Source organism: Chelonia mydas, chromosome 26, assembly GCF_015237465.2.
Source record: "Chelonia mydas isolate rCheMyd1 chromosome 26, rCheMyd1.pri.v2, whole genome shotgun sequence".
Classification (NCBI taxonomy): domain Eukaryota; kingdom Metazoa; phylum Chordata; order Testudines; family Cheloniidae; genus Chelonia; species Chelonia mydas.
The window spans coordinates 15,362,788-15,389,484 of NC_057859.1; the positions used below are offsets into that span (position 1 = coordinate 15,362,788).

Sequence of the window (26,697 nt, forward strand, 5' to 3'; positions counted from 1 at the left end):
GAGAATGGTAACATGGAGTGAGCACTGTATGTGTGGGAGTTGTGACTGGCACAGCCCCCTTGACTCTGATGGAGCAGCACCCATGGACACCAGCTCAGGACCTGGCTATAGACCTGGAGCACTAGTCTCATGTGACCACTGGGGAAACTGAGGCACTGAGTGGGGAAGCAAGTGGGTAGCCGAGTAGGGAATGGAACCCAGGAGTCCTGCTTGTCTTTGCCTCTTTCGTTCCTTACTCCAGCAAAGCCCTGCAGGGAATCAGCCCCTGTGTTTATCCAGCCTGGAAGTCGTGGGGAGCAGGCTGGGGGAGGGCTCCAGCATGGCCCAGCTGGGGCGTTTGATGGGAGTTGTGCCCAGAGGGTGGCAGGTGCATCTCAACTCAACAGTGTCGCTCAGGCATGGGTAGCTACTTTCCACGTTTATTCAAAGCCAGGCTGGGGTTGGGGGGATCCATGGGGCCAGAGCTCTCCAGTGGGACGAGCTAGTCACACAGCGAGGGCGCGCATCCAGATCCCCTTCCAGGGCAGCCGGCCCTTCCGCAGCCATGCAGAGCAGAACCGCTGGGAGACACTGAGCCCAGCCGGAACAGTGCTGCCATGGCAACATCCTGCTGCGGCTCTGTCGGGCCCACGGCCAGACACCCGCCTGCTCTGGGATTCCTGTCCATGGGCCCTGTCTGGCCCCCAGCACCAGAGCCTGTGGCTAATGAATCATAGAATCATAGACTATCAGGGTTGAAAGGGACGTCAGGAGGTCATCTAGTCCTACCCCCTGCTCAAAGCAGGACCAATCCCCAATTTTTGCCCCAGATCCCTAAATGGCCGCCCCAAGGATTGAACTCACCACCCTGGGTTTAGCAGGCCAATGCTCAAACCACTGAGAAATCCCTCCCCCCCCATGGAGTTACCCTCACACACCCCGGGGGGCAGGGCTGGTGTCCCCATTGTACAGGGGGGGAAATTAAGGCACGGAGCGGCTCCGGGATCTGCCCAAGGGAGTCTGGCAGAGCAGGGTTTTCCAAGTCCCCGGCTAGTGCTCGAACCGCTGGGCCATCTTGCCACTGGACGCCTGCAGGCCCCTTTGGAAAGGCTCCACGGCTCTGGAGAGGGGCCCCCAGGATCGGGCCCCCCTTTGGGGCACGTTGGCTGAAGCGTACGGCCTGGCTCTACAAGGGGCTGGGTGCACTGAAACACCCCCACCGGGAGGGCGCTCAGTTCCTGGCAGGATCAGGCCCCGGTGCCCTCCTGCTGGGACTCAGGAGTCCTAAGGACATGGCTCTGTCTCCTGTGCCCCAGCAGGTTGCGGCTGCGTCAGGGAGAGGTCGTGCAGCCCTTCCCGACCCAGCTGGTCTCCTCCTACACAGCCGGGGGGAGGCTGGGCCGGGGCACACTCCCGGGCGGCTGGGCTCAGCACAGCTGGAAGTAGAAGTCAACGATATGGGCAGCGTCCGGGCTGGTGGTGAGGCCCAGGGGCTCGTTGGACTGGGCGGAGGTGCAGAGCAGCCAGCCTGGGTTGGCAGCCGACTCGAAGCGCCACATGCCTTCCTTGTAGGAGCGGAAGAAGGTGAAGCGGGTGGTTTCCTCACCGCCCCGGGACAGCTCCGTGATGTTCACGTCCTGCGCAGGAGGGGAGAGGCTGGTGAGGGACGGAGACTCTCCCGCGGGTGCCAGCCAGGGCCTGGGGCTGGTCTGTACTGAGCGGGGAGGGGCTCGGACTGGTGCCGGGCAGGGAGGTCACCAATGGGGTGGGCAGAGATCTGGACTCCAGTGGAGCAGGGCGGGATGCGAGCACCCGCCACCAGCCTGCGCTGCAGCCAGGCCTGGGCCGGGGGAATGGAGCCCTGGCAGGGAGGGGTCCTGTGGCAAGGGAAAGAGGGTGTAGGACACAGAGATTGGAGGTGGGGTCCCCACTCACCTCCAGCTGCAGCGCGGGCAGGGCGCCTGTCCCACACGCCAGGCTGCGGCGCCCGTCCTGGACGCCCAGGATGATGGGGAACTTCTCCCGCTCGAAGGAGCGGTTGGGGACCCAGCAAATTTTCTCTGTGGGGAGAAGGGAGGGAGGGTGAGCCCTAGGACAGATCCTCCTGCCCCTCACAAGGCCCCACTCGGCTCAGGCCTCTCGCCCATCAGCTGAAATTACTGCCCCGGCGAGTCCCAGGGTGGGAGAGCCCAGCTAGCTCTCAGACCACCCAGGTGACCTAACTGCCAGAGCCCCCAGCATGCCAAAGGGGCCGGATTTGGCCCACGGGGAATAAAACCAGACTGGCCTGGTTAGCACTTAGCATGGCAAGTGGGAGAGGGGGGTCTGCGCTGCCAGCCCTGGGGCCACGGGCCTAGAGCTCTAGCATCACTGCTCAATGGCTGCAAACTGCACGGAGCTCGGGGAGATAGAGCCAGGCTGAGGCACCCAGGGCAGGGCGGGCCTGGCCAGGCCCAGCTGGAGGCTCTGGCTGCCAGGCGAGGGTGGTGGCACGGTGCCCAGCAGAAGATCTGCCCAGGAGGCTCCCAGCCCCTCGCCCGCCCAGGGCAGGGGAAGCGGGGGGCGGGGGGGAAGGGCAACGGGTGTGACCCACCTTCCAGCGCAGAGTTGGGCCCTTGCAAATAGCCAGCGACCAGCTGATTGTTCCGCAGGTAGAGAGACTTCTGGGCCACATCCCAAAGGCTGAAAGGCAGCGAGTGTGAGCCAACAAGCCGCAAACGAGATCCAGCCCCAGCACTCCGCCCCTCCCCTCCAACCCCCCAGTGCCCCAAGCATCCAAACCCCAGCACTCCATCCCCAGCACTGAGCCCCCCAACACCCCGCCCCAGCACTGAACCCCCCCAGCACCCTGCCCATTCCCTCCAATGCCCAGCACCCTGCGCTGCCCCTCCAAACCCCTACCCCCCCCATACCCCACCCCAGCACCGGTTCCCAACTGATCTAAACTAAACAGATATAACCTGCTCCAAGCCCAAATGAAAGCATCCACGCAGGGCCGTGTCAGCCTCTCTCTGCACAGCCCTCAGTGCCCCTGGACCCAGCAGTGCCACAAGACAACACGGGCCGATGGCCCCATGGACCCGCCAGCCCCGGGCCTCCCATAGGCCCCACTCTGCTGGCAGTGAGCTCAGGGATCCTGCTCCTGGATTGCTGAGGAGCTGATGGGTGCCTGGTCTCACTGAACATCCCCTTTGTCACACCCAACCCGTCCCGCCTGTCACCGCCAACGCACGCCTGCCTCCCCCCTCACCTGCTCGTTGAGCTGTGTGCTCGGCGGCCTATGCTGCGTGGGGCCGTGCCCACCCTGCCTGGGAGGCTGAGACTGGTTTTGAACACCACAGGACAGTAAACGGCACAAAGTTTCAGAGGCGGTGGGGACCAAAATTCCCTGCACTTCTAGGATCTGCGCTCGTTTTCACAAGCTGCCCAGTCCCTTGTGAACCACCTGAGACAGGGACCATCTTTTTGATCCGTGTCTGTGCAGCACCTGGCACAACGCGGCCCTGCTCCAGGACCGGGGCTCCAAGGCCCTACCACAATACAGAGAGCAACCACCACAGGGAACCAGTCCGCCTTGTGAAAATCCTCGCAATCGGCCAATTTGACGCTCGGCCACGGATCTGAACTCTGCAGCCCTGTGCTGCCAGGACGCAGAAATCACTTACCGGTACTTGAAGACTTTCATCTGGGCGGCTGGCTTTTCATGAATCTCGGACGGATGTGCCTCTGAACAGAAACCGCAGAGAAAAAGCACTATCAGGTAACTGAGCCAACACACCGGACAACCCATCCTGCACCGGCTGCCCCTGCTCTGTGGATCTACTCTGCCATTGGGCCAGTATGGGTCTCTTTATAGCGGCCGTCACATGCTCCCGCATGCCCGCAATGTACATCATTGTAACTCATTCTGTGGTATCAAAATTTCCACTAGCGTAATTGTCAACCTGCACGCCTTGCAGCCGGTGTCGTAACCAGCTGCGCTGCAACTTCCGCACTGCGGTGACCTTTGTTTCCTGTGTGTCGCCTTGGAGGGAATGAAAACTATGGTCAGAGAAACGCAGCTAAAATTCAAGCTGGAGGGGACTTGTTTAGAAATGAGCTGGGGTTTCACCTGTTTACAACTAAGCGGTCACTTATTCAAAGAAAATCAAATGACCCTGATTGGCCGCGGGCTGGCTCTGCGGAGCCGCTCGCTTGCCCGCCACCGAGGTCTCAATATATCAGCCCATTCTCTGGCTTGAAAACACGGTGGTCGCGCTGCAAACGCCTGTCCTGCCTGGGCGCTGCGTCTCGGGTGGGCGGGGCAGCCTGCCTCCGGGATCCAGCTACAAGGAGATCAAATGCACTCTTGGCAAAAGAGGAAGGAGAAAAGCCCCGGAGAGCCGCAAGGCCCAGCAGAGCAGTAGCAGAAGACAAAGCCCTTCGCAGCCGTAGCTTGCTGATGGCAATACAGTACCCAGGCCCGCCCGTGGCTCCGAGTCGCCCATTCTTCACCTGCCTCCAGTCTGATTTCTTGCTGAGCTTCGCCTGCCTATTTATGCTGCTTGGAGCGAGAGGAGGCGGGGTCACACCTGGGAAGGCTGGCTCGGCGGGGAGCTGTTGTTGCACAATGTTGCTCCAGGCAGGAGGGGGCCTTCGAGCGTGACCAGCCTGTGTTTGAGCACACTCAGCTTCACATGCAAACCATGCTGGGCAGGAAGCTAGAGCTGCCAACTCGGGGAGAAGACATTGCCAGAATCTCCCAGGCTGGCAAACTGGGGCCGGCAGTTGGGCGCCTCTCCCCAGGCACTAGGGCCGCAAGACAGTACACTCAGCACTCCGGCATAGCCCCCGCCACCCAGCACAGCCCTGGGCTTTGTGAGCCCCATTACGGGTGACCAGGTGGAGCCCAGGGAGAGAGGCACCAGGCTGACAGTCATGGAGGCCCGCAGGCAGCCACAGCTATAAAGGAGGGAGGACAGAGTGAGATGGGGAGGCAGAAAGGCCTGGGATAGTGGAGGAGCAACAACCGGGCCAGGCTGCCTCTAAGGAACTGATGGGGAGACAACAAACGCCCTGGAGTTTAAGGGCTGCTTGACCCATTTTAGGGCTGGGCCAATTGGAGGTGGCTAGAGGGAGACAGTTAGGAGACGGCCGGAGAGCAGCTGACGAGGCAGTCTCAGAAGTGGGGAGGACTGTAACCATCGCTGCAGTGCAAAGAGCGACGGAGGTGAACCGGCTCCTGCACCGGCCGGCTGACTCGCCAGCACAACGACTGCTCACGCAGATGGCATCACACCAGCAACAGTCGTCCCAATGGCTGGAAGGCCTGGGACCGCCCACTGCTCCTCGGGTACCCGCCCCCATGCAGAGCACTGCTCCGACCCTGATGGCAGTGTCCTTGGTTAGGTCAGTCAGTGGGGCTGCTATCGTGGTGAACGTGGTATGAATCAGTCATAGTAGCCAGCTAGGCCTAGGAAGACCCGAACTTGTGTGCCCATTGGGCATAGACCTTATCCATCTAGGGGTGGACTTGCCCTCCACCGACCATGTATCCCAGATAATGGGATTCCTGTTTTCCCTATTACAAACTGGGTTAGCCATTAACCCAGCTTCCCTCAGTGATCAGGGAAGGGCCGCTATTTGTCCAGATGGGAATCCCAATCCTTGCTGGAGATGACTACATTGTCCAAGTACGCAGCCGCATGTTGATTATGTGGTTGGAGTAATTGGTCCACCAAACATTGAAAAGGGGGCCACTGCCCCCTGTAACCCAAAGAGCATCGTCTTAAAATGAATTAGGCCAAGTGGTGTAGGGGAAGCCGTCTTCTTCCGAGAGTCCAGTGATAAGGGGATGTTCCAGTATCCCTTTGTCAAATCCAGAGTGGTGATGCACTGGGCTTCTCCCAGCTGGCCTAAGAGTTCGTCCATCCACAACATGGAGTAGGAACGAAGTCCTCCCAGAAACACAGGGAGCCATCCGGCTTTGCAACCAGCACAACAGGACTCCTCCAGTCGCTCAGGGATTCCTCTGTTACCCCGAGTTCTAACATGGCCTTGACAGCCCCCCTCAATTTGTCGGGGATTGGTTGGAACCCGTCCTGTATTACTTCACCAGGTTCTGCATTAATGTGATGCTGGGCCACGGACGAGCTGCAAATACCTTTGGAAAAGTGGCCACCAGTTGGAGAACCTGCTCCTTTTGCTTCTCTCTGAGGGGCACTGAGCGTCCTTGCAGGCAGTTGTTAATTTGGAGTCCCGGATCCAGTTCCTCAGGATGCGGCAGAATGAAGAGGCCTTCCCTGGCTTTCCAGGACTTCAGCAAATGTATGTGCTAAATTAGTTGTTCTTTTTTCCCCCTGGTTGTCTGGTTAAATAGTCCCTAGTTCCTACTGTCGTCACCGCCGCGGAAGGACCTCGCCACGGGGCCATTATCTTTGCTTCAGAGCTTGGAAGCAGCAGCAGAACTCGGCTGGGAGGCACGTAGTCAGGCCTCAGCCTCTCTGAGGTTTTCTCTCTGTGCCTGGGGCACCTAGGCTCTACCGTAATACACCTGATAATGTACAGCGCCTGGCACATGGGGGCCTGGTCCGTAACTAGGTGCTACCCCAATCCAGATAATAGCGGTCAGATCAGCAAAGCTAGATGTCCTCCAGATGAACACAGCTGTGATTCTGTCCAGTGCCCGTCTGCCAGAGGGGTGAAGGGCACAAGGGGCCTGGGAATTTCAGACAGCCAATTTGTTAGTGTCAAAGCTCTCACTGATATCTGTGAGCGCAAGATCGAGCCCTCCATGCCATGTCTAGTCTTCCTCCCTGCCTGAGCAATCTCCTTCCCTAGTGGGCGGGCGGAAGATTTGTTTGGACAGCAGTGGCCCCCTGCCATGAGCAGGAGCGGGGCCATGAATCAGACCTGGGCAGGGGCACAGAGGAAGGAAATGGGATTGAGGCTATGATTCAAGGCAGGGCTGAAAAGAGCCAGTGGGGGATGAATCAAAAGTGGCGGGACGGGGCGGGGAAGGGGGGAGAGATGAGCCAGTACAAGTCTCTGGCTCGATTTCAGAACGTTGTCTTGACTTATGAATAAATGACCTGAGATCTAGAATTGTGACATGTTCCCAGGAGAAAGAAAAGGAGGACTTGTGGCACCTTAGAGACTAACAAATTTATTTGAGCACAAGCTTTCGTGAATGCATCCGATGAAGTGAGCTGTCGCTACCCGACCCTCAATTCCCCAGCAACACAGATGCAAAAGGAATGTCTTATTTATGCAGAGCCTTGTCTGCTGCTCCTGCCCAAAGGGGAAGAGCTGGCCTGGTCCCACAGGAACTGAGATTGCCACAGCAGTCACTGCTGCATCCGCCCGTCACATCCTGTGAGAAGTGTCTTGTCAGGCCCTGCACGAGGCCACGGGGGCGTGACTGTCACTATGACTGTGCCCCAGACATTGGAGGCCTAGGGAACATTGCTGATTTCAAGGAGGAGAGGACTGAGGTTTTATTGTGTTGCAAAGCACAGAGTCACCCGCGAAGCTTGCCGACTGTACGTGCTACAGCAGGGGTGCAAATCAACTTCTCCCCTAGGAGACTGCCCCCTGGGTGTTTCCTGAGTGAAGCCATTCTGGGGTGAAACAGGTAGTTTCTTAAACAACTCTCCGGGCAGTAGGAGCAGTATCCGATTTCGCCACTCGTTGGAAGTTATTTCCAGTTAGGTTGAAGTGTATCCTTCTCAACAGAAGGCAGGGTGGGCTAGTGAAGACTGGGAAACACCAGATCCAGACTTTGTGTTGCAGGCGCAAATGGGGCATTCCCAGCCCGCCCAGGGTTCGAGGGTTGTGTAACTAGGAACCTTAATATTGTTTTTCCAGACCTGCAAAGTTCAGCTTTCATTTTAAACAGCCCCCGTCTCAGTCCCCTCTCTCCAGGCGACGGCTAGCTCTGGCCAGTCACAACACAGGAGGAGCGGAGTTGTGGGCCAGGAAATTCCCTTTGTTTCTAATAAATATTTCAGGCTCGTTTGGTGACAGAGCCCGGCCCTAGTGTGCTGCATGGGGACCTGCCTGGCAGCAACCTCAGTGGGTCTTGTAAACCACCCTGGGACGTGGGTGGATCACACAAGCTGTGAGGGCCCAGGTGACATTGCAACAGGGCAGAGCAGGTGCTGGCTAGCCCCCACGCGAGGCCCTGCTGCCTTGGCACCCCCTGCCCGGAGGAGATGTCCTTTTGGTGGAAAAGAGCAGTGAATTTAGTCCCCCAAGATCTGCCCAGAAAGGACATCGGGCATCAGCTATGAGTAGGGTTGCCAACTTTCTACTTCAGGGGTGGCCAACCTGAGCCGGAGAAGGAGCCAGAATTTACCACTATACATTGCCAAAGAACCACAGTAATATGTCAGCAGCCCCCATCAGCTCCCACTCCCCCCAGCTCCCAGTGCCTCCCACCCACCAGCAGTCCCACCAATCAGCGCCTCCCTCTCCCACCCCACACCTCCAGATCAGCTGTTTCGTGGCATGCAGGAGGCTCTGGGGAGGAGGAGCGAGGGCACTGCTGGCTCGGGGAGGGGGCGGGAAGGGGTGGAGTGGGGGCAGGGCTGTGGCAGAGCCAGGGGTGGAGCAGTGAGCACCATCCCGCACATTGGAAAGTTGGCGCCTGTAGCTCCAGCCCCGGAGTCGGTGCCTAGACAAGGAGCCACCTATTAACTTCTGAAAAGCCGCATGGGGCTCCGGAGCCACAGGTTGGCCACCCCTGGGCTACTTGCACAAAATCGAACATCTCTGCCCCAAGGCCTCGCCCCAGCTCACTCCACTCGCCCTTTTCTCTGTCGCTCGCATTCCCAACCTCGCTCACTTGCTCATTTTCACTGGGCTGGCTCAGGGGGCTGGGGTGCGGGAGGAGGTGAGGGCTCTGGCTGGGGGTGAGGGCTCTGGGGTGGGGCTGGGGATGAGGGGTTTGGGGTGCAGGAGTGTGCTCCAGGTTGGAATAGAGGAGTTCAGAGAGCAGGAGGGGGAATCAGGGCTGGGGCACGGGTGGGGCTCAGGGGTGCAGGCTCTGGGTGGCACTTACGTCAAGCAGCTTGCGGAAGCAGCAGCATGTCCCCCTCCGTCTCCAATGCAGAGACGCGGCCAGGCAGCTCTGCACGCTGCCCTGCCCGCAGGCACTGCCCCCACAGCTCTCCTTGGCTGTGGTTCCCGGCCAAGGGGAGCTGCAGGGGCGGTGCTTGGGGCAGGGGCAGCATGCGGAGCCCCCTGGCTGCTCCTATGAGCAGGAGCCGGAGCAGGGACACGCTGCTGCTTCTGGGAGCCTGCCTTAGGCCTGCTGAGCCGCCGACCGGACCTTTAATGGCCCGGACAGCGCTGCTGACCACAGCCACCAAGGTCCCTTTTCGACCAGGCATTCCGGTCTAAAACTGGACTCCTGGCAACCCTAGCAATGAGTATTATTCCTCCAGTAACTAGAGGGGCTGGGAGCCGGCCAGCTGGATTCACAGGGTTGATGCCAGGCCTGTAACCAGTTTTGGGAGTGACCAGTTTAGTGTACCAGGGCTCAGGAATCCACACAGCTCCACAGGGGCAGGCCCACGGCCTCCACCACAGGGCCTTCGATGCCAGCGTTCCCTATCTCTGACCGTGAGTCCAGCAGGCCAGACCCCTGCGGGAGCCCTGTTCTGCTCTTTCCGGGCCCAATGCTCCAAGGCCTGGTCTACACTTAAAAGTTAGGGTGCCATAGCACAGCACTCCCCTGCTGTGCCAATCTCACCCCCGCTGTAGATATGGCTCGGGCGACAGAAGAACACTTTCACCAGCCTAGCTGCTGGCACACGCGTGGAGAGGTGGATTACCCCTTCTGTTGCCGCAGGAAGCATCTACAGTGCTGTAGCATCAGACGTGGCCTGAGTCAGCATCTGGCATCAGCAAAATTTGGCCAAAGCACTCTTTATGCTTTGAAATCCCTGCTCACAGGCCTCCATCCATTGCACCCAGTCTGGCTTTTCCTTTTTCATCAGGTCTGCGATGGGTGCAACAATGTCACCGAATCCTTTTACAAACCTCCTGTAATAGCTGGCCAAACCAATGAACGATTGGACCTGCTTTTTAATTCTAGAGGTAGGCCAATTTTTAATGGCCTCCACCTTTAAAGGCTCAGGGTACAGTTGCCCATTGCCCACCCTGTGCCCCAGGTAGGTCACCTCAGCAGCTCCCACTCTGCATTTAGAAACTTTAACGGTTAGGTTGGCCTCCCTGAGCCAGTGCAACACAATCCCTATGTGGTTCAGATGAACTTGCCACGAATTGCTGAAGATGTCTAGGTCGTCTATATAGGCCCTTGCAAAAGATTCAAATCCCTGTAGGACCTTGTTTATAAGTCTCATGAAAGTAGCCCCTGAATTTCACATCCCAAGGGCAGCACTTTGAACTCATACAGGCCAGATTCCTCTATGAGAGCGGACTTTTCTCCTGCATCAGCATCTAGGGGTATTTGCCAGTTCCCCCTAGTCAGGTCCAGGGTGCTTATAAACTTCGCCCCCCTCCCCAGTGTATCTAATAGATCCTCTATTCTGGGTGTGGGGTAAGGGTCGGGCTGAGTTAGAGGATTTAGCTTCCTATAATCCACACAAAATCTCATGGTTTTAGCCTTTTGGGCACCATCACAATGGGAGAAGCCCAGGGGCTCTTGGATTTGGTGATTACTCCCATCGTTAACATGCTTTCCACCTCCTCCTGGATCGGTCTCTGCATCTCTCCCTTGGCCCTGTAAGCTCTGCTAGGAGCTGGGCGGGGACCCACTGTCTGAATGGAGCATGTCATCCTATCAGTGAGCCCTGGCCTGTTGGAGAATGTTCGCTTGTGGTGTTTCCACATCATTAGCAACTCCTTCCTTTTGGGGCGGGGGGGAGGGGGGGGGAGGGCGCGGCGGTCAAACCCTTTCCCACCTTAGTGCTCTCAAGGGGTGTCTCCTCCTGGCTTTCCACCACCACGTCAGTCAAAGGGACGGACACTGCCTCTTCCTCAGCACAGCAAATCACATTCACATTTACCTCCCTTTCATGGTAGGCCTTCCTTTTGTCCACACGCACGGTCTGCACACTTCCCGGCCCTGGGGTTTCCTCACATCATAGGTGCCCTCATTAATCCTTTCCACTATCTCCAAGGGTCCAGTCCAAACATCTTTCACTATGTTCTTCCCGACAGGATCTAGCACCAACACCATGTCCCCTATTTCAAATGCTCTTTTCTTAGCATCTCCGTCATACCAGGCTTTCTGAGTACCCTAGCTCTCCTTCAGATTCTGCTGAACCAACTTCATCATCTCCTGCAAACTCTCCTTGAACTGAGCCACATACTCAGCCCCTGGCTGCGCTGCCTTCTCAACATTCCTTCCCATGAGTCACGAATCAGATCTAGGGGCCCCCAGACCTGCCTCCCAAACCCTATAGACTCTTGGGGCACGCTTCTGTATGCTGTGGCAAGGCACCTTCTTGGTGGCACCAGACTCACTCAGCTGTTTCTAGCCTTGGTGAGATGGGCTTGGGGTAAAATAGTTCCTCTTGGCTGCACAGGGGCAGTCCGTTCCTTCTCTCCGCCAGTCTTTTGGGCTTGTTTTTCTCCCTTATGGGAGGGAATGCAGCCTCTCTCCCCCATGGTGGGGCTTGCTGTCTTGCTGCTCCTACTGGCAACTTGACTCCTTCTCTCTCTCCCACTCTTCTCCCACCAGGGGCAGGTTTAAATAGGTCTCAGGCAGCCTGTCATAAATATAAAGGGAAGGGTAAACACCTTTAAAATCCCTCCTGGCCAGAGGAAAAACCCTTTCACCTGTAAAGGGTGAAGAAGCTAGGATAACCTCGCTGGCACCTGACCAAAATGACCAATGAAGAGACAAGATACTTTCAATGCTGGAGGGAGGGAGAAACAAAGGGTCTGTCTGTCTGTGTGATGCTTTTGCCGGGGATAGAACAGGAATGGAGTCTTAGAACTTAGTAAGTAATCTAGCTAGATATGCGTTAGATTATGATTTCTTTAAATGACTGAGGAAATAAGCTGTGCTGAATAGAATGGATATTCCTGTCTTTGTATCTTTTTGTAACTTAAGGTTTTGCCTAGAGGGATTCTCTATGTTTTGAATCTGATTACCCTGTAAGGTATTTACCATCCTGATTTTACAGAGGTGATTCTTTTTACTTCTATTAAAATTCTTCTTTTAAGAACCTGATTGCTTTTTCATTGTTCTTAAGATCCAGGGGTTTGGGTCTGTGGTCACCGATGCAAATTGGTGAGGATTTTTATCAAGCCTTCCCCAGAAGGGGGGTGCAAGGTTTTGGTGAGGATTTTTGGGGGGAAAGACGTTTCCAAACGGCTCTTTCCCAATAATAAACCCAGTTAGACGTTTGGTGGTGGCAGCGAAAGTCCAAGGGCAAAAGGTAAAATAGTTTGTACCTTGGGAAAGTTTTAACCTAAGCTGGTAAAAGTAAGCTTAGGAGGTTTTCATGCAGGTCCCCACATCTGTACCCTAGAGTTCAGAGTGGGGAAGGAACCTTGACACAGCCCTTAGTTGGAATCAGCTGATCCTAACTGACCTCAGGTTAATTCCCTCTCAGCTGATCCTACCTGATCTCTGTTAACCCTCTTCTCAGGTGAACCTGATTGACCTGTAGTCACCCCTCCCCAGTTGATAGGGAGGAGAGCCTTTTAACCTTCTGGGACTGTTTTCTACCCCACCTCCCCTTTCAGCCGTCTGTCCTGAGTTTATCACAATGCATAGAGTAGATACGGCGGCATAACATCCCAGTCATTCTGGCATCTATCCATACACATTTTCAACATTGACTTCAGGGTTCCATTGGACCTTTCCACCAGACCATTAGTCTGAGAGTGGTAAAGAGCAGTTTTCAGGTGCTTCACCCCACATAACCCCCACAACTGCCTGAAAACCACAGACATAAAATTAGAGCCACGGTCAGACAATATTTCCTTGGGAAAACCCACCCTGCTAAAAATAGAGAACAAGGCTCTTGCCACTGTCTCTGCCTCAATATTAGACAATGCTACAGCCTCAAGGTATCTGGTAGCAAAATCTAACAATACAAGGATGTATTTTTTCCCATTCCTTGAAGGTTTTGGGAGTGGTCCCACAATATCCACAGACACCCTGGCAAAAGCCTCCCCAATAATGGGCAGAGGCTGGAGGGGCACCTTGCTAGGCCCCCTTAACCCCTTACGCTTCTGACACAGTTCACAGCTCCTGCAGTACTCTCTCACTGATCTAAAAAGGTGAGGCCAGTGAAAATTTTGCTCTAGCCTGTCACGTGTTTTGCCTATACCCAGCTGTCCTGCAAATGGACCATCATGAGCCAACTTCAACAAATCATTGCGATAACTCTCAGGTACCACAAGCTGTTTGCGAACTGCTGCTTGGGAATGCTTCCTTCCCCTAGGAGGCTCCCTATACAACAGCACGTCCTGCATGAAAAACCTGCCTCTCTCTTCACTAGCTGGGATCTGACTTTGAGCATCATTCCTGGCTCTCTCTAGTAATACATCACTCTGCTGGGCCATAATGAATTCCTTCTGGGTTTCATTCGAATTCAGAACCATCTCTGATACCTCAGATAAACCCTCACCTGATCCATCCTGGGAGACACTCTCTGTCTGTTTGCAGTCCCCCTCACTGCCATCAGTTAGGGTATCTGCACAGACCCAAACTCTCTTTGTGACCTGGTTACCACCTTAACTCAGACAGGCACCTTCAGTAGGTTATTTCCTACCAATCAGCCGGAATTAAATCCCAGACAGCAGCATTCACATCCCCTGTAAAGCCATCCCACTCAAGATGGATTCTAGCCATCGGCAGGTCCACAGAGTACTCCGATGTTGCCAGGGGAGTATGGGACGGTAATGGCACTATGTCCTCTGGCTTCACCAGATGTCCCTTAACTATAGTCACATCAGAGCCAGTATCTCGCCATCCCATGCATTCAACACCATTGACCTTTGCCTCCTTAATAAATCTCTCATTCCCTTGCCATGCCTCAGTCCTAACATAACTGGTGAGCTCACCACCTCCTCCCATACTACTAGAGACTAAGGGGTTGTCATTAGTCACTGCTGTGCTTGCACCTGGACTCAAGGTGGTGCTGTTGTGGCTTGGTTCAGCCTGGGTTCTCAGAGTAATGGAGTTGGCATTTACCGTGGCTTTTGGGGCTGCTGGTCGGGCAATCTGGTCTCATGTGGCCAAGCACACCACAGTGATAGCATTTAACCTGTTTATTCTTGTGGTGAGAGTTCCTACCCTCTGGGCCCCCTTGAGCTCCTTTATAAGAGTCAGGGCCAGGTTTACTTTTAAATCCTTCCCTCCCCTTGAAATGGGGAGAACAGTCATTAATTTCCCCCTGGGGTTTATACCCTTCCCGAGCCCTGTTTTGAGTATGGACATCTGCAAATTCCACAGCCTGTAGGACTGACTCAGGGTTCCTATCCCTCACACAGCTGCTCTCACATGGTCAGGAACAATGTCCAAGAACTGTTCTAAAATTATTAAATCCACCAGTTTTTCAAAACTCCCAAGCTCCTTTGCTCCCACAATCGACTTTTTAACAAAAGCCATCAGCTTATGAGCACATTCTACAAAAGTACAATCATGAGACATTTTAAAATTTCTAAACTTAACCCTGTAAGACTCAGGAGTGACCTTGAATCGCCTTAACATAGAATCTTTAAACAGCACATAATCTAAGGCTTCTTGTTCCCTCAATTAATTAAATACTTCCCTGGCTTTTCCAGTCAGTCAATCTGGTCAGCAGGACAGGCATTTGCTCCTCATCTGGGATCCCATGCAGAGTGCACAGATGTTCGAAGGTAGACAAAAACTCCTCTGTGTCTTCAGTATCTTTGTAAATGGGAAAGATCCTTTCCCAGTTTCTTTCGTTATGGTGGGGAAGCGGAGTACCAGGTGACGAGGACTTTCTCTGCTCTTCCAATACTTGGATCTGAAGTCTGGCTGTCTCCTGTTGCATCTGGTGAATCTTCTGTTGCATCTGCTTTTGATATGGTCTCCCACAGTATTCTTGCTAGCAAGTTAAAGAAGTATGGGCTGCATGAATGGACTACAAGGTGGATAGAAAGCTGGCCAGGTCATCGGGCTCAAAGGGTAGCGATCAATGGCTCCACGTGTTATGCAGACAAAACTACACAGGATCGTTTCAGGGGACAAGATGTCACGTTTATTATAACACAATTTGATTTATGGCCAATAACTAATATCTAATACCTATGTGTACACACACACACACACACACCCCCCAAATGTTCTGCAGCTGCTGTATAGTTACCAGTCCTGAATGCAGCTTGAGTTCGTGGCTTGGGTTCGTAGCTTGTGGCGGCTCACTGGCCAGGAAAGCCGGGCACAAGGAAGGGCTGGGTCTCTGTGGGGCATGCACCGATGCCCTTCCTTGTTGGCAGCAGAATGTTACCCTCCAAAGTCCTCCATCTCATCCATCCTTTTTGTAGGCTTCAGTTTGAATCCAGAGTCTATAGGTCTTGCTGTGTCACGCTGCCTCTGGGGTCGGTGTGACTGATCATCCGTCAATTGCAGACATGACTTTCAGCTTTGATGTTTCTTCAGTTGTACTTTTGTCCTTTTCTTTTCAGGGTGGACTCTTCTTGCTTTGTCAGGGCTGTTATCTGCATCTTCAGCCGTTGGTGTTTACACTTATTTCATCAGGACAGGCTGGGGCTGCAGGTTGATTCCATCATGCATCCATACCTCATTCCCACATCTAAACTACACTAATCAGATTACGACCGGGTTTTGCAAAATGAAGGGTGCAGCAGGGTTTACAAAATGGAGTGAGCATTTTAAAATGGAGTTTGGGACAAGTTAAAATGGAGTTTGAGTTACAATATGGACAAGTGTAAGGAATGGCAAACAGTGAGCAGAAGTTACAATGTTGAAACAGCAGCAAAGAGTTCTGTGGCACCTTATAGACGAACAGATGTATTGGAGCATAAGCTTGAAGTGGGTATTCTCCAATAAGTCTGTTCGTCTATAAGGTACCACAGCACTCTTTGCCTCTTTTACAGATCCAGACTAACACGGCTACCCCTCTGATGTTGAAACAGTGCACGTTTCAGTGATTTGAGCAGCAACTGAATTGAAAGTGAAACTCAATTAGCCAGTTATTGGGGTAACCGGTTTTATGAATGAATGTTGTTTCATTCATAAAACTTTGCTTATGAAGTTATATTAATAAAGTGAACAATTAAAAACAATTTCATTGATCAGTTCTACATTGTCTAGTTGGCAGCCGGTATCAAGCGGAGTGCCCCAAGGGTCAGTCCTGGGACCAGTTTTGTTCAATATCATTAATGATCTGGAGTATGGCATGGATTGCACCCTCAGCAAGTTTGCAGATGACACTAAACTGGGAGGAGTGGTAGATAGGCTGGAGGGTAGGGATAGAATACTGAGGGACCTAGACAAATTGGAGGATTGGGCCAAAAGAAATCTGATGAGGTTCAACAAGGACAAGTGCAGAGTCCTGCACTTAGGATGGAAGAATCCAATGCACCGCTACAGACTAGGGACCGAATGGCTAGGCAGCAGTTCTGCGGAAAAGGACCTAGGGGTTACAGTGGACGAGAAGCTGGATATGAGTCAGCAGTGTGCCCTTGTTGCCAAGAAGGCTAACGGCATTTTGGGCTGTATAAGTAGGGGCATTGCCAGCAGATCGAGGGATGTGATCATTCCCCTCTATTCGACATTGGTGAGGCCTCATCTGGAGTACTGTGTCCAGTTTTGGGCCCCACACTACAACAAGGATGTGGAAAAATTGGGAAGAGTCCAGCGGAGGGCAACAAAAATGATTAGGAGGCTGAAGCACATGACTTATGAGGAGAGACTGAGGGAACTGGGATTGTTTAGTCTGAAGAAGAGAAGAATGAGGGGGGATTTGATAGCGGTTTTCAACTACCTGAAAGGGGTTTCCAAAGAGGATGGAGCTCAGCTCTTCTCAGTGGTGGCAGATGACAAAACAAGGAGTAATGGTCTCAAGTTGCAGTGTGGGAGGTTTAGGTTGGATATTAGGAAAAACTTTTTCACTAGGAGGGTGGTGAAGCACTGGAATGGGTTACGTAGGGAGGTGGTGGAATCTCCTTCCTTAGAGGTTTTCAAGGTCAGGCTTGACAAAACCCTGGCTGGGATGATTTAGTTCGGGATTGGTCCTGCTTTGAGCAGGGGGTTGGAAGGGACCTCAGGAGGTCATCTAGTCCAACCCCGATGTTCTGTGATTTGGTAAGCTGTCTCCTCAGCAGTGAGCAGCTCAATACGCTCTCTAGGAGTCCTTCCTCTCTCTCAGAAGCCTCTCTTTTTAATTCAGCATTCTTTTCCTTTTCCAGCAATCAAATGTCTGCTGGTTTCTGTTCATGCTCAAGTTGCAGTTTATTTGCTGACTTTTGCATTCTAATTGCTTCTGCAGTATCAGGTAAGGGCTGTGCTCCTGCCTTCTGATGACTGGCCATTAACAGATCTCTCAGTTCTTGATTTGTAGCTCTCTTTTTAAAGCTTATCTCCTTTTCTGAACACAAATCTTCCAGGGCTTTTTTGTCAAGGCCTCATATGCTCTTTGCTCACTCACTGCAAGTGCTCTTTAACCAACCAAACTCTCAATTCCAAAATTCAACTTGGATAGTGTGGGGTTCTGACCCAAAGCTTAACTGACCTGTGGAGCTAAGCAGGACTATGCCACTGTAACAATGCTGCCCTTGGTGGGACCCAACGGAGAGTGCCAATTCAGGACAAATTGCTTAGAGCAGGGCAGTTACAGCACAAGGCTGGGGTTCCTTTGCACACCAAGGGAAACCAAACCAGCCAGACAGAGAAGACTTTGGTTTTACCCCATTGGCCAACCATAAGTCATACAAGCAATTCCCTTAGACACTCCAGTTTCCCAGTATTATCACCGGTGCCACTCATTATGGGGACGAATGGTTACGAAAACCAATACCCCAGTAAAAGAAAAATGTTCTCCAGATCCCAAAGGACCAAGCCCCAGACCCAGGTCAATATACAAGTTAGATCTTACCCATAAATCATGCGGTTGCCCATCCTTTAGAATCTAAAATCTAAAGGTTTATTCATAAAAGGAAAAAGATAGAGATGAGAGCTAGGATTGGTTACATGGAATCAATGACGTACAGTGATGGCAAAGTTCTTGGTTCAGGCTTGTAGCAGTGATGGAATAAACTGCAGGTTCAAATCAAGTCTCTGGAGAACATCCACAGCTGGGATAGGTCATTCAGTCCTTTGTTCAGAGCTTCAGTTTGTAGCAAGCTTCCTCCAAGGGTATAAAGCAGGATTCAAGACAAAATGGAGATGAGGCAGCTGCCTTTTATAGTCTCTTCCAGGTGGAAGGGCACCTCTTTGTTCTTACTGTGGAAAATTACAGCAGAAAGATGGAGCTCAGAGTCACATGGGCAAGTCACATGTCCATGCATGACTCAGTTTACAGGCCAATGCCATTGTTTACATGTTAGTTTGAATGTTCCCATGAAAGCTCAGATGTGGATTGGAGTCTCCCAAAGTCCACTGTCAGTTAAGTGTTTCTTGATTGGGCACTTACTGAGAATAGTCCCTTCTCAAGAAGCTGACCAAATGCTTCACTGAGGCTACTTAGAATCAAAACAAATTGATTTACAAGTACATAGCTAATATTCATAACTTCAACTACAAAAATGATACACCATACAGATAGCATAATCATAGCCAGCAAATCATAACCTCTCCATATACTCCTTATATGACAGCCTTTGTACAATATTTGCTGCAAATATATAACAGTGGTTGCAACAATGATCTATACGGTCACAGGTTATGTCAGTAACGTCACACAGCTACAAGGATTAAGCATCAAGAATCGCTTTCTTGAGGTCCAGCTTAAAGGCTACAAGCAAAACAAAAGCACCTGGGGTTAGCACAGAGGAATCCACAAGCCATAACGAAATAAAAGGAATAAACCTAACCGTATTTTCCTAAACATTTCCTGATCTACTTACATATTTGGGAAAAAGAAAAGGAGTACTTGTGGCACCTTAGAGACTAACCAATTTATTTGAGCATGAGCTTTCGTGAGCTACAGCTCACTTCATCGGATGCATACTGTGGAAAGCGTAGAAGATCTTTTTAAATACACACAAAGCATGAAAAAATACCTCCTCCCACCCCACTCTCCTGCTGGTAATAGCCAGGTATTTTTTCATGCTTTGTGTGTATATAAAAGATCTTCTACACTTTCCACAGTATGCATCTGATGAAGTGAGCTGTAGCTCACGAAAGCTTATGCTCAAATAAATTGGTTAGTCTCTAAGGTGCCACAAGTCCTCCTTTTCTTTTTGCGAATACAGACTAACACGGCTGTTACTCTGAAACCTTACATATTTGAGGTTTTAAATGAGTAGTTTCTAGGTATGATACTGATGATTTTTTCATACCTGGTCTAAGTTTCTTACAGCATAGCTGCTCCCTGGCCACCTCTCCCCGGAGAGCAAAAGGGGAGTCTTGTTTCCATTTTAAAAAGTTCTAGCCTTTCCATTGGCTCTTTTGGCCAGGTGCTCACTCACTTCCTTTTCCCTATGAATAGCAGGGAGACTTTTTAACCCTTTACAGGTAAAGCAATTAGAGAACAGCTACTAAGAGGGATTTTATAGCTACTGGCTGGCTGGGTGTCCATAAAAGGGAGCTACCCTCCACCCCTTTTCATTTATCACAGAGGTGTTGCATTTAGATTGCTTTATGGGTTTCATGTTACCCTGAAATGTTAGGGAATACATTCAAAAAGGGCAGGATGGCAGCCCGATTACACAGCCCACATCTGCACAGAGTCCTGTGCTCGGGCAGAGACCCACGGTAGAGTCCCCATCCACTTTTCAGTTCTTTGGCTTGTTGAGCCAGACAGGGGGTGCTGTGTGAAGCGCTTTGTTCATTCCTTTGTCTCTTGGGTCATCTTGAGAGATCTCCAAGAAGCTTGCATGGAGATCCTCCATGACCCTCTCTGCTAGGGAATGCAGTCTTGTTTCTTCCCCCGCCATAGTGCCACAGCAGCAAACAGGTGAACGGCATAAACTGGGTCCTCTGGCTTTGTTACCCACACCAGAATCACCACGGCCTGTGAAACCAGTGCCAATATATACTGCACTTGCCTTATGGCCATACCCAGGTAGGGACGCCCAATGTTTACAGCTTCCATATCACAGAACACTCCCACCGCCCCATCTGGCCATTCTCACCAGGGTATAAGCTGCCCAGAGGACAATTAAGAAGGACCAATGCTAGAGAGAGCTATTGCTGCAGGAAAAACAATAGGATCAACGGGAAACACACCAGGACAAACTGGGTTTGCTCAGGCAACACAGCCAAATATTGCACTCAAACGAATGTTCAATTCAGGATGGCCACTAAGGTGCCGTTAGGGTTCGGTTCTGAGCAGGCCAGGGCAGGTGTTTTGGGTTAAGACAGAAGACATACTGCCTATCCTGTCCCAGCATCACCCAGAACGGGCCCCTAGAAGATGCAGCCAATCCTTTTAATCCTGCCTGCTGGGCCCTGATTGACTTGTGACAGAGGAGGAAATATTCTTTTTTTTTTTTTTTATGAGCTATTTGTGTGACTGTGCCTGTCATCTTGGCCTCGTCGTCCACGGGGGGGGGGGGGGGGGGGATTAATTTGCTCCCTAGTACTTGGGAGATCCGGTGTTCAAGACATGTAGTCACATCTGTGTCCACATATCTAAAACCTACAACAACAGCACCTTGTGGCCATCCTGAATTGAACATTCGTTTGAGTCCTGTAAGGTCAGGCACTGGACACCCCACTGCCTCCCGTGAACTACATCTTCCAACTCACTCACGGATCCTAGTGGACTCTTAGCCATGCAGTACCCATGCTGGATTGAACCCATTCCTTTGCAGGACCCCCCCAACCTCCATGTGATAATTTCCAGCCTGTACAGTTCCAACCCTGCGCTTCCTATAAGCTAGTCCTCTTCTTGTTCCTTCCAGGCTGGTGCCTGTGTAATTCCACCCCATCTGCACTTAGGCCATTCAGAATTTATAGCAGAGCCTCTCCTGGGCCACGTGTACTTCACAAGTCTGCACCAGCCCCTGTTGACTTTAACTGGGCCACACACCCTCCCCGGTCCTGGTCAACGTCCCTCGCCAGGAAGATCAAGATCAGAGTTTCTCAGCCAAGCAGCTTTGCCTGAGTCAATAAAACTTTGGGAAGAGCTTCCAAAATGGAGCCCCACCCCCTTCTGGTTTGGCTCCAAGTGCCCAGGAACAGTCTACCCTGGGCCAGCTGGGTGGACTCTGGCAGGGTATGAAAACAGCAGGAAAATCAGTGAGCAACAAGCAGCTTTCCAGAACAGGAACACCTGAACTCTGACCCCACGCTCCCCTGCTAGCAGGCTGCAGAGCAATAGCAGAGACGGTCTGGGATCTAGGAGCCCTGCAGACAGGAGCCAGGCGTCCTGGCCGACAGCACCAGCCTCGAACCCGCAGCTCCGCCGTTGCGAGCAGGGGGCTAAAGCCACTAAACCAACCCGCCAGGCAGCGAGCTTACTGGACGCATGCTCACCACACTCCGGCGCTAACAGTTGATACGCATGCGCGACCCCCTCCCTCAACAGGTTTAGGGGTGGAGCTGAAGGACGCTCCGCATCCCCGCGCGCACCCGTACCTGTGGCGTGTGGGTGCGTGACTGGTGGTTGTACGCTGCGCATGCTCAGAGCCCTTCTCCCAGGCATGGCGCTTGCGCAGTTCTCCTCCAGGGCCGGGCATCTGAGTGATTGCGCATGCGCGTCGTCCTCAATCCCCAGGGGGCCGTGGCAGCGCATGCGCTGTAGGTCGGGAGAGGGAGCGGGGCTGTCCATGGGCGGCGGCGGTGGGGAGTGGGTGCCCGGGATGCTGCGGACAGTGGCAGCCTTGGTGCTGCTGGCGCAGCTGGCGGGCCCGGGGGCGCATGCGCTCTACTTCCACATTGGGGAGACCGAGAAGCGCTGCTTCATCGAGGAGATCCCAGACGAGACCATGGTGATCGGTGAGGGGGGCGGGGCGATGGGGGAGGGGGGCGAGACCAGCCGGCCGGGGGAGGCAGGGCGATGGGGGAGGGGGGCGAGACCAGCCGGCGGGGGGAGGCAGGGCGATGGGGGAGGGGGGCGAGACCAGCCGGCGGGGGGAGGCAGGGCGATGGGGGAGGGGGGCGAGACCAGCGGGCGGGGGGAGGCAGGGCGATGGGGGAGGGGGGCGAGACCAGCGGGCGGGGGGAGGCAGGGCGATGGGGGAGGGGGGCGAGACCAGCGGGCGGGGGGAGGCAGGGCGATGGGGGAGGGGGGCGAGACCAGCGGGCGAGGGGAGGCAGGGCGATGGGGGAGGGGGGCGAGACCAGCGGGCGGGGGGAGGCAGGGCGATGGGGGAGGGGGGCGAGACCAGCGGGCGGGGGGAGGCAGGGCGATGGGGGAGGGGGGCGAGACCAGCGGGCGAGGGGAGGCAGGGCGATGGGGGAGGGGGGCGAGACCAGCCGGCGGGGGGAGGCAGGGGGCTTGGCACGAGGCGGGGAGGTGGGCGGAGGGCTGGGTTTGATGTGGGGTGGGGTGGTTGGCGTGATGGGCAGCAGGGGGTGAGAGGGCCGTGGGGGTGGAGTAGCACAGGGCAGTGCAGGATAAGGGAGTTGGGGGTGGGGTCAGGGCTAGCTAGGGGTATGACGGCAGCCCCCCGCCCTGATCCCCGTCTCTGGCGTGCAGGGAATTACCGCACGCAGCTGTGGGACAAGCAGTCGGAGTCGTTCCTGCCCTCCACGCCGGGGCTGGGCATGCACGTGGAAGTGAAGGATCCTGATGGAAAGGTAATGCTGCCGGTGGGCGCAGGGCTGGGTGTGACAGCGCCCCTTGCCTGGACTCGTCCTGCTGCTTTGGGCAGAGCCCAGTTATCCTGCGCCGGGGCATCTTCGTGTGCCCTCTGTCTTCCTCCTGCCCAGATGCTGGTGCCTCCCTTTGGTAAGGCCTTTGGGGCCAGATCTCAGGGGCTGCAGGCTTTGCTGGCCCAGGGTTTCCCTTGCTCTGGGAAAGTGACATCAGCAGCATGCTGGCACTGTGGGGTGGGATGGTGGGTCTTGCTTGGCACTCACAGCTCTGTCGCTGGTGGTTCCAGGTAGTTCTGTCCCGGCAGTATGGCTCAGAGGGCCGCTTCACCTTCACCTCGCACACCCCAGGCGAGCACCAGATCTGCCTGCACTCCAACTCCACGCGCATGGCGCTCTTCGCAGGTGGCAAGCTGGTAAGAGAATCCCCCAGTGCTTCACCCGATCTCTGCCTTTGAACCCAGCGGGGTGGGGGGCTTAGGGTGCAGGTTGTCCGTTTCTTCCGGGAAAGCAGTTGGAACACTGCCTGTTGGCCGAGAGGAAGCGCTGTCTGCCTAACGTGCCTGACTGGGATCCCTGGGCTCCAATCCTGGCTCTGCCACTCTCTCCCAGGATGATCACCATGGGCCATTGCCTGCCCTCCTTGTACCTCAGTTTCTCCAGCTATAGCACAGGGGTAATGCCTACTGCTTGTGGGAAGGTGAGGTGGGTCTCTCTGATATGTGTAAAGTGCTCTCAGATGCTGGAGGGAGGGGGCCAGGGGGTGTGTGGAAGCTGAAAGACAGATTCTCTGGGGCCTTAACCTGTAACCGCGTGTGCTGTGTTGCTGGGAGCCCCGTGCCTCTGACCCCATGTGTGCCATGTGCAGCGCGTGCACCTGGACATCCAGGTTGGAGAGCACACCAACAACTACCCCGAGATTGCAGCCAAGGACAAGCTGACAGAGCTGCAGCTCCGAGCCCGGCAGCTGCTGGACCAAGTGGAGCAGATCCAGAAGGAGCAGAACTACCAAAGGGTAAGGGGCCCTGGGGTACGTGGATGTGGGGCTCTTGAGGGTTACTGAGGTGACTGTCCATTCTCCCCTCAGTCCTCTCCAAAGAGTTCAGGGCTGTAAGACCTGCTTGCTGAGTGCTGGTTTGCATTCTTGGAATCTGCATAGGGCTGGGACAGGGAACCGTGGCAGGAAAGCCATCCCAGTGGCAGAGAAGGCTCATCAGGGGACGTACAGACTGAAAACGCACACTTGGCCTCATGTTCTGCCAAAGGGGCAATACAAGATGTGCTTCGGGTTGTGGCTGGGTGAGGGGGGATTTGTGAGGAGTGGGGGTGGCATGAGGCAGCTGGGCATAGGATGTCCATGGCCACCCCCTCTGCTTCACCTGATCCTGGTCTGTGTCACATCTGGGACCATTGGGGACTGAGTGGGTTGGTGCCTGCCTAATCTGGAAGCTGTTGGCAGGGGATGTAAGTGTGCGTGTGGGAGACCTGCCCGGTTTGGAAGCCATTGGTGGGGGGCAGTAAGTGTGGGTGTGTGCCTGCTTGTGCACGTGAAGAGGGCGCCATACACTGGCTGCGCAGTAGCAGGGGTCGGGATCCCCTTTAGGGCAAGATGGAGGGGGCCTGCCAACAGGGGGTGGCATTGTGCCTGGGAGGCAGGGATTGAGGAGGATTCCCCACCCGCTCTGACTCCTCTTCCCATGTGCTCCCTGCACAGTACCGGGAGGAGCGGTTCCGCATGACCAGTGAGAGCACCAACCAGCGGGTGCTGTGGTGGTCCATCGCCCAGACCATCATCCTCATCCTCACCGGCATCTGGCAAATGAGACACCTCAAGAGCTTCTTCGAGGCCAAGAAACTGGTTTAATCCCCTATCTTTCCAATCACCACTGCAGCGCCCTCCACTCTCCCCCACACTGGCATGCCCCTCGCTGCCCCTCCCCCTCTGGGCATAGGTAGGCACTGAATTGCACTGGAACTGGGAAGCACGGGTACCTGCTGGCTGTCACACCACCGTGCTCCCAAGCCCCTGGGGGGCCATGATTAGCCAGCCTGGCCACCAGGCATCTTGCTGTGTTGCCAGCAGACAGGCAGGAGGAGGCCAGATCCTGGCTGTCTTGCTGACTCCAGGAGGTGCCTCTGGTGCTTCGCCAGCTGGGGCTAGCAGCTCCTCCTGGGGGCTTGGCACTGATCTGCCCTGCTACTGACAGGGCATCAGGGGTGTGCCAGCCTGGGCAGAGGCCACTCTGTCCTCGCACACGAGTGCCATCGGTGCTGCTCTCCTTCCAGTTGCTGGGGCCCTGCTGCCCTGTCCTTTACCCACCTGGCATCTGTTTCACTCTGGTTCATCCCGCCTGTGGTCGATAGCTGAGGCATTCGGGAGTGGGGTGCGTTTGGTCGGCGGCTCTGCACCCAGCGTGTGTGTTTCAGCCCTTGGGTGCGAGGAGGGGTGAGGGGCAGCCGCTATTTTATACCAGAATCTATTTTGATAACTGTAGCCCAAGACAGTGGCCTGGCCTCTTTTTTCCCCTGGTGCCCTGCCCCTTACCTGCAGGGGAGGCCAGACCCCACCTCCTCTCTCCCCTTCATCTGCTCCAGTCCCCCATAGGAGACCAGAGATGCTCTGACTGTGGCCAGGAGAGCTGAATTTAGCCCTCTGGGGCCGGCCACATGCCAGGCTGTATCGGCCTGTCTTGCCCCCGGCACATGACCTGTTCAGTTCTGTCTGAGATCCCAGGCTCCACGCACCCTCCCTCAGCTGGATCTATTCAGGGGGTGAAGTACATTGTGGTGGGTGCTTTGCCAGCTTTGTTGCATGGCAGGGGGAAGCGGCTGGTGCCAGTGGACAGCCCCCTCCCTTTTGGTATTTATGGTGGTGAAGGCAGATGGGTGTGGGGCTGCCCTGGTATAGTTAAGATGCAGTAAATCTGAAATGCAGTTTGTTGTTTTCTCCTTCCCCCATGGTACTACCAAATTGGGTTGGTTCTGTCTGGGCCCAGCCCCCGTGCTGCAGGGAGAATTCATAACAGATGTTCTTTGTTACAATTTTGGAGTGAAATAAAACCTCTTCTGGTAACTCGTGCTGGGGGATGGTTATTGGACTGGGGCCGGTTTCTGAGCTCTCTGTCTGGCTGCTTCTACTGGTGGGGAAATGGGGGAGATCCTAGAAAAATAACCCCAGTAAATTCTTTGGGGAGGCCCATGTGTACAGTGCCTAGCACCGAGCCCCACCCCAACAGGCTGTGAAGAAAATGGATCTAGGTTTTGTAAAGATGGTCTTGTTTTCAAAGATGTGAGATTCAGGTGACAGTGAACAAGAACACAGGGAGCAAATGGTTACACACGCAACACAGTCATAACCTGCTTTCTAGAGCCTCCCACCAGCTTAACTTCCTTTCTCGAGAAGTTTCTCTCATCCAAAGCCCTCTGCAGCATTTCAGCCAAGGTTGGCTGAGCCAGTTTTCATGAATGTAATCGTGCTGTCTGTTTACTTCCCAGGTGGGGAATGTTCTTTGCCTTCTAGAAATCCCCCCCAAGTTAGTTGTCTTTGCTTATGGACAGGATAATCTCCCCTTGTCACCGGGCTTGCGTGCTCCATTCCTGTTGAGGTCACATCTGTTTGTTAACATTTGAGTGTGTTTAGCTGGGCACCCATTGTGTTAGCTTCCAATGCTTTAATTACATCCCAGTCCTGCTTTTCACCTCTGCCAGTGACTCGTACTTTGCTGCAGACTCTGAGAACATATTTTCGGTCTATGTACATAACTCCTTAGGGGCTATCCGGGTGTACATTTCATGCCAATGCTAAGGAACAGCGTGACCCTGGCTTTCATATGAAACTGCAC

At 54.1% G+C, this 26,697-nt stretch overlaps 2 protein-coding genes across 4 annotated transcripts; one reads left to right on the forward strand and one right to left on the reverse strand.

The window, feature by feature from the left end:
- Window positions 1–403: 403 nt before the first annotated feature.
- LOC102932918 (interleukin-1 receptor antagonist protein) lies at window positions 404–11,702 on the reverse strand. Of its 3 annotated transcripts, none has more exons than XM_043536325.1 (5): window positions 11,452–11,702; window positions 3,645–3,705; window positions 2,573–2,661; window positions 1,915–2,039; window positions 404–1,616 (listed from the first exon to the last, which is right to left on the reverse strand). In XM_043536325.1, exons 2-5 carry the CDS (start codon window positions 3,662–3,664, stop codon window positions 1,407–1,409), a joined length of 444 nt encoding a protein of 147 aa, XP_043392260.1. In that variant the 5' UTR covers window positions 3,665–3,705; window positions 11,452–11,702; the 3' UTR covers window positions 404–1,406. The 3 variants fall into 3 exon arrangements, with proteins under 3 accessions (XP_043392260.1, XP_027687801.2, XP_043392259.1); XM_027832000.3 differs by lacking the exon at window positions 11,452–11,702 and adding an exon at window positions 4,436–4,641; XM_043536324.1 differs by lacking the exon at window positions 11,452–11,702 and having other exon boundaries at window positions 3,645–6,781.
- A 9,649-nt stretch (window positions 11,703–21,351) lies between these two features.
- On the forward strand, window positions 21,352–25,928 carry LOC102929358 (transmembrane emp24 domain-containing protein 4). The gene is made up of 5 exons (XM_007069860.4): window positions 21,352–22,036; window positions 22,740–22,840; window positions 23,146–23,271; window positions 23,724–23,870; window positions 24,570–25,928. The coding sequence occupies exons 1-5, from the start codon at window positions 21,718–21,720 to the stop codon at window positions 24,717–24,719; spliced, it is 843 nt and encodes a 280-aa protein (XP_007069922.4). The 5' UTR covers window positions 21,352–21,717; the 3' UTR covers window positions 24,720–25,928.
- Window positions 25,929–26,697: the final 769 nt, after the last annotated feature.

Coding starts and splice junctions, on each gene's coding strand:
- LOC102932918 (XM_043536324.1), bottom strand. CDS start 3,769: ATGGGTTGTCCGGTGTGTTGGCTCAGTTACCTGATAGTGCTTTTTCTC. Junction 2,662..3,644: donor ATGAAAGTCTTCAAGTACCG/GTAAGTGATTTC, acceptor GCTGCCTTTCAG/CCTTTGGGATGTGGCCCAGA. Junction 1,617..1,914: donor TGCCCGCGCTGCAGCTGGAG/GTGAGTGGGGAC, acceptor CCTCCTGCGCAG/GACGTGAACATCACGGAGCT.
- LOC102929358 (XM_007069860.4), top strand. CDS start 21,718: ATGCTCAGAGCCCTTCTCCCAGGCATGGCGCTTGCGCAGTTCTCCTCC. Junction 22,841..23,145: donor TGAAGGATCCTGATGGAAAG/GTAATGCTGCCG, acceptor TGGTGGTTCCAG/GTAGTTCTGTCCCGGCAGTA. Junction 23,871..24,569: donor AGGAGCAGAACTACCAAAGG/GTAAGGGGCCCT, acceptor CTCCCTGCACAG/TACCGGGAGGAGCGGTTCCG.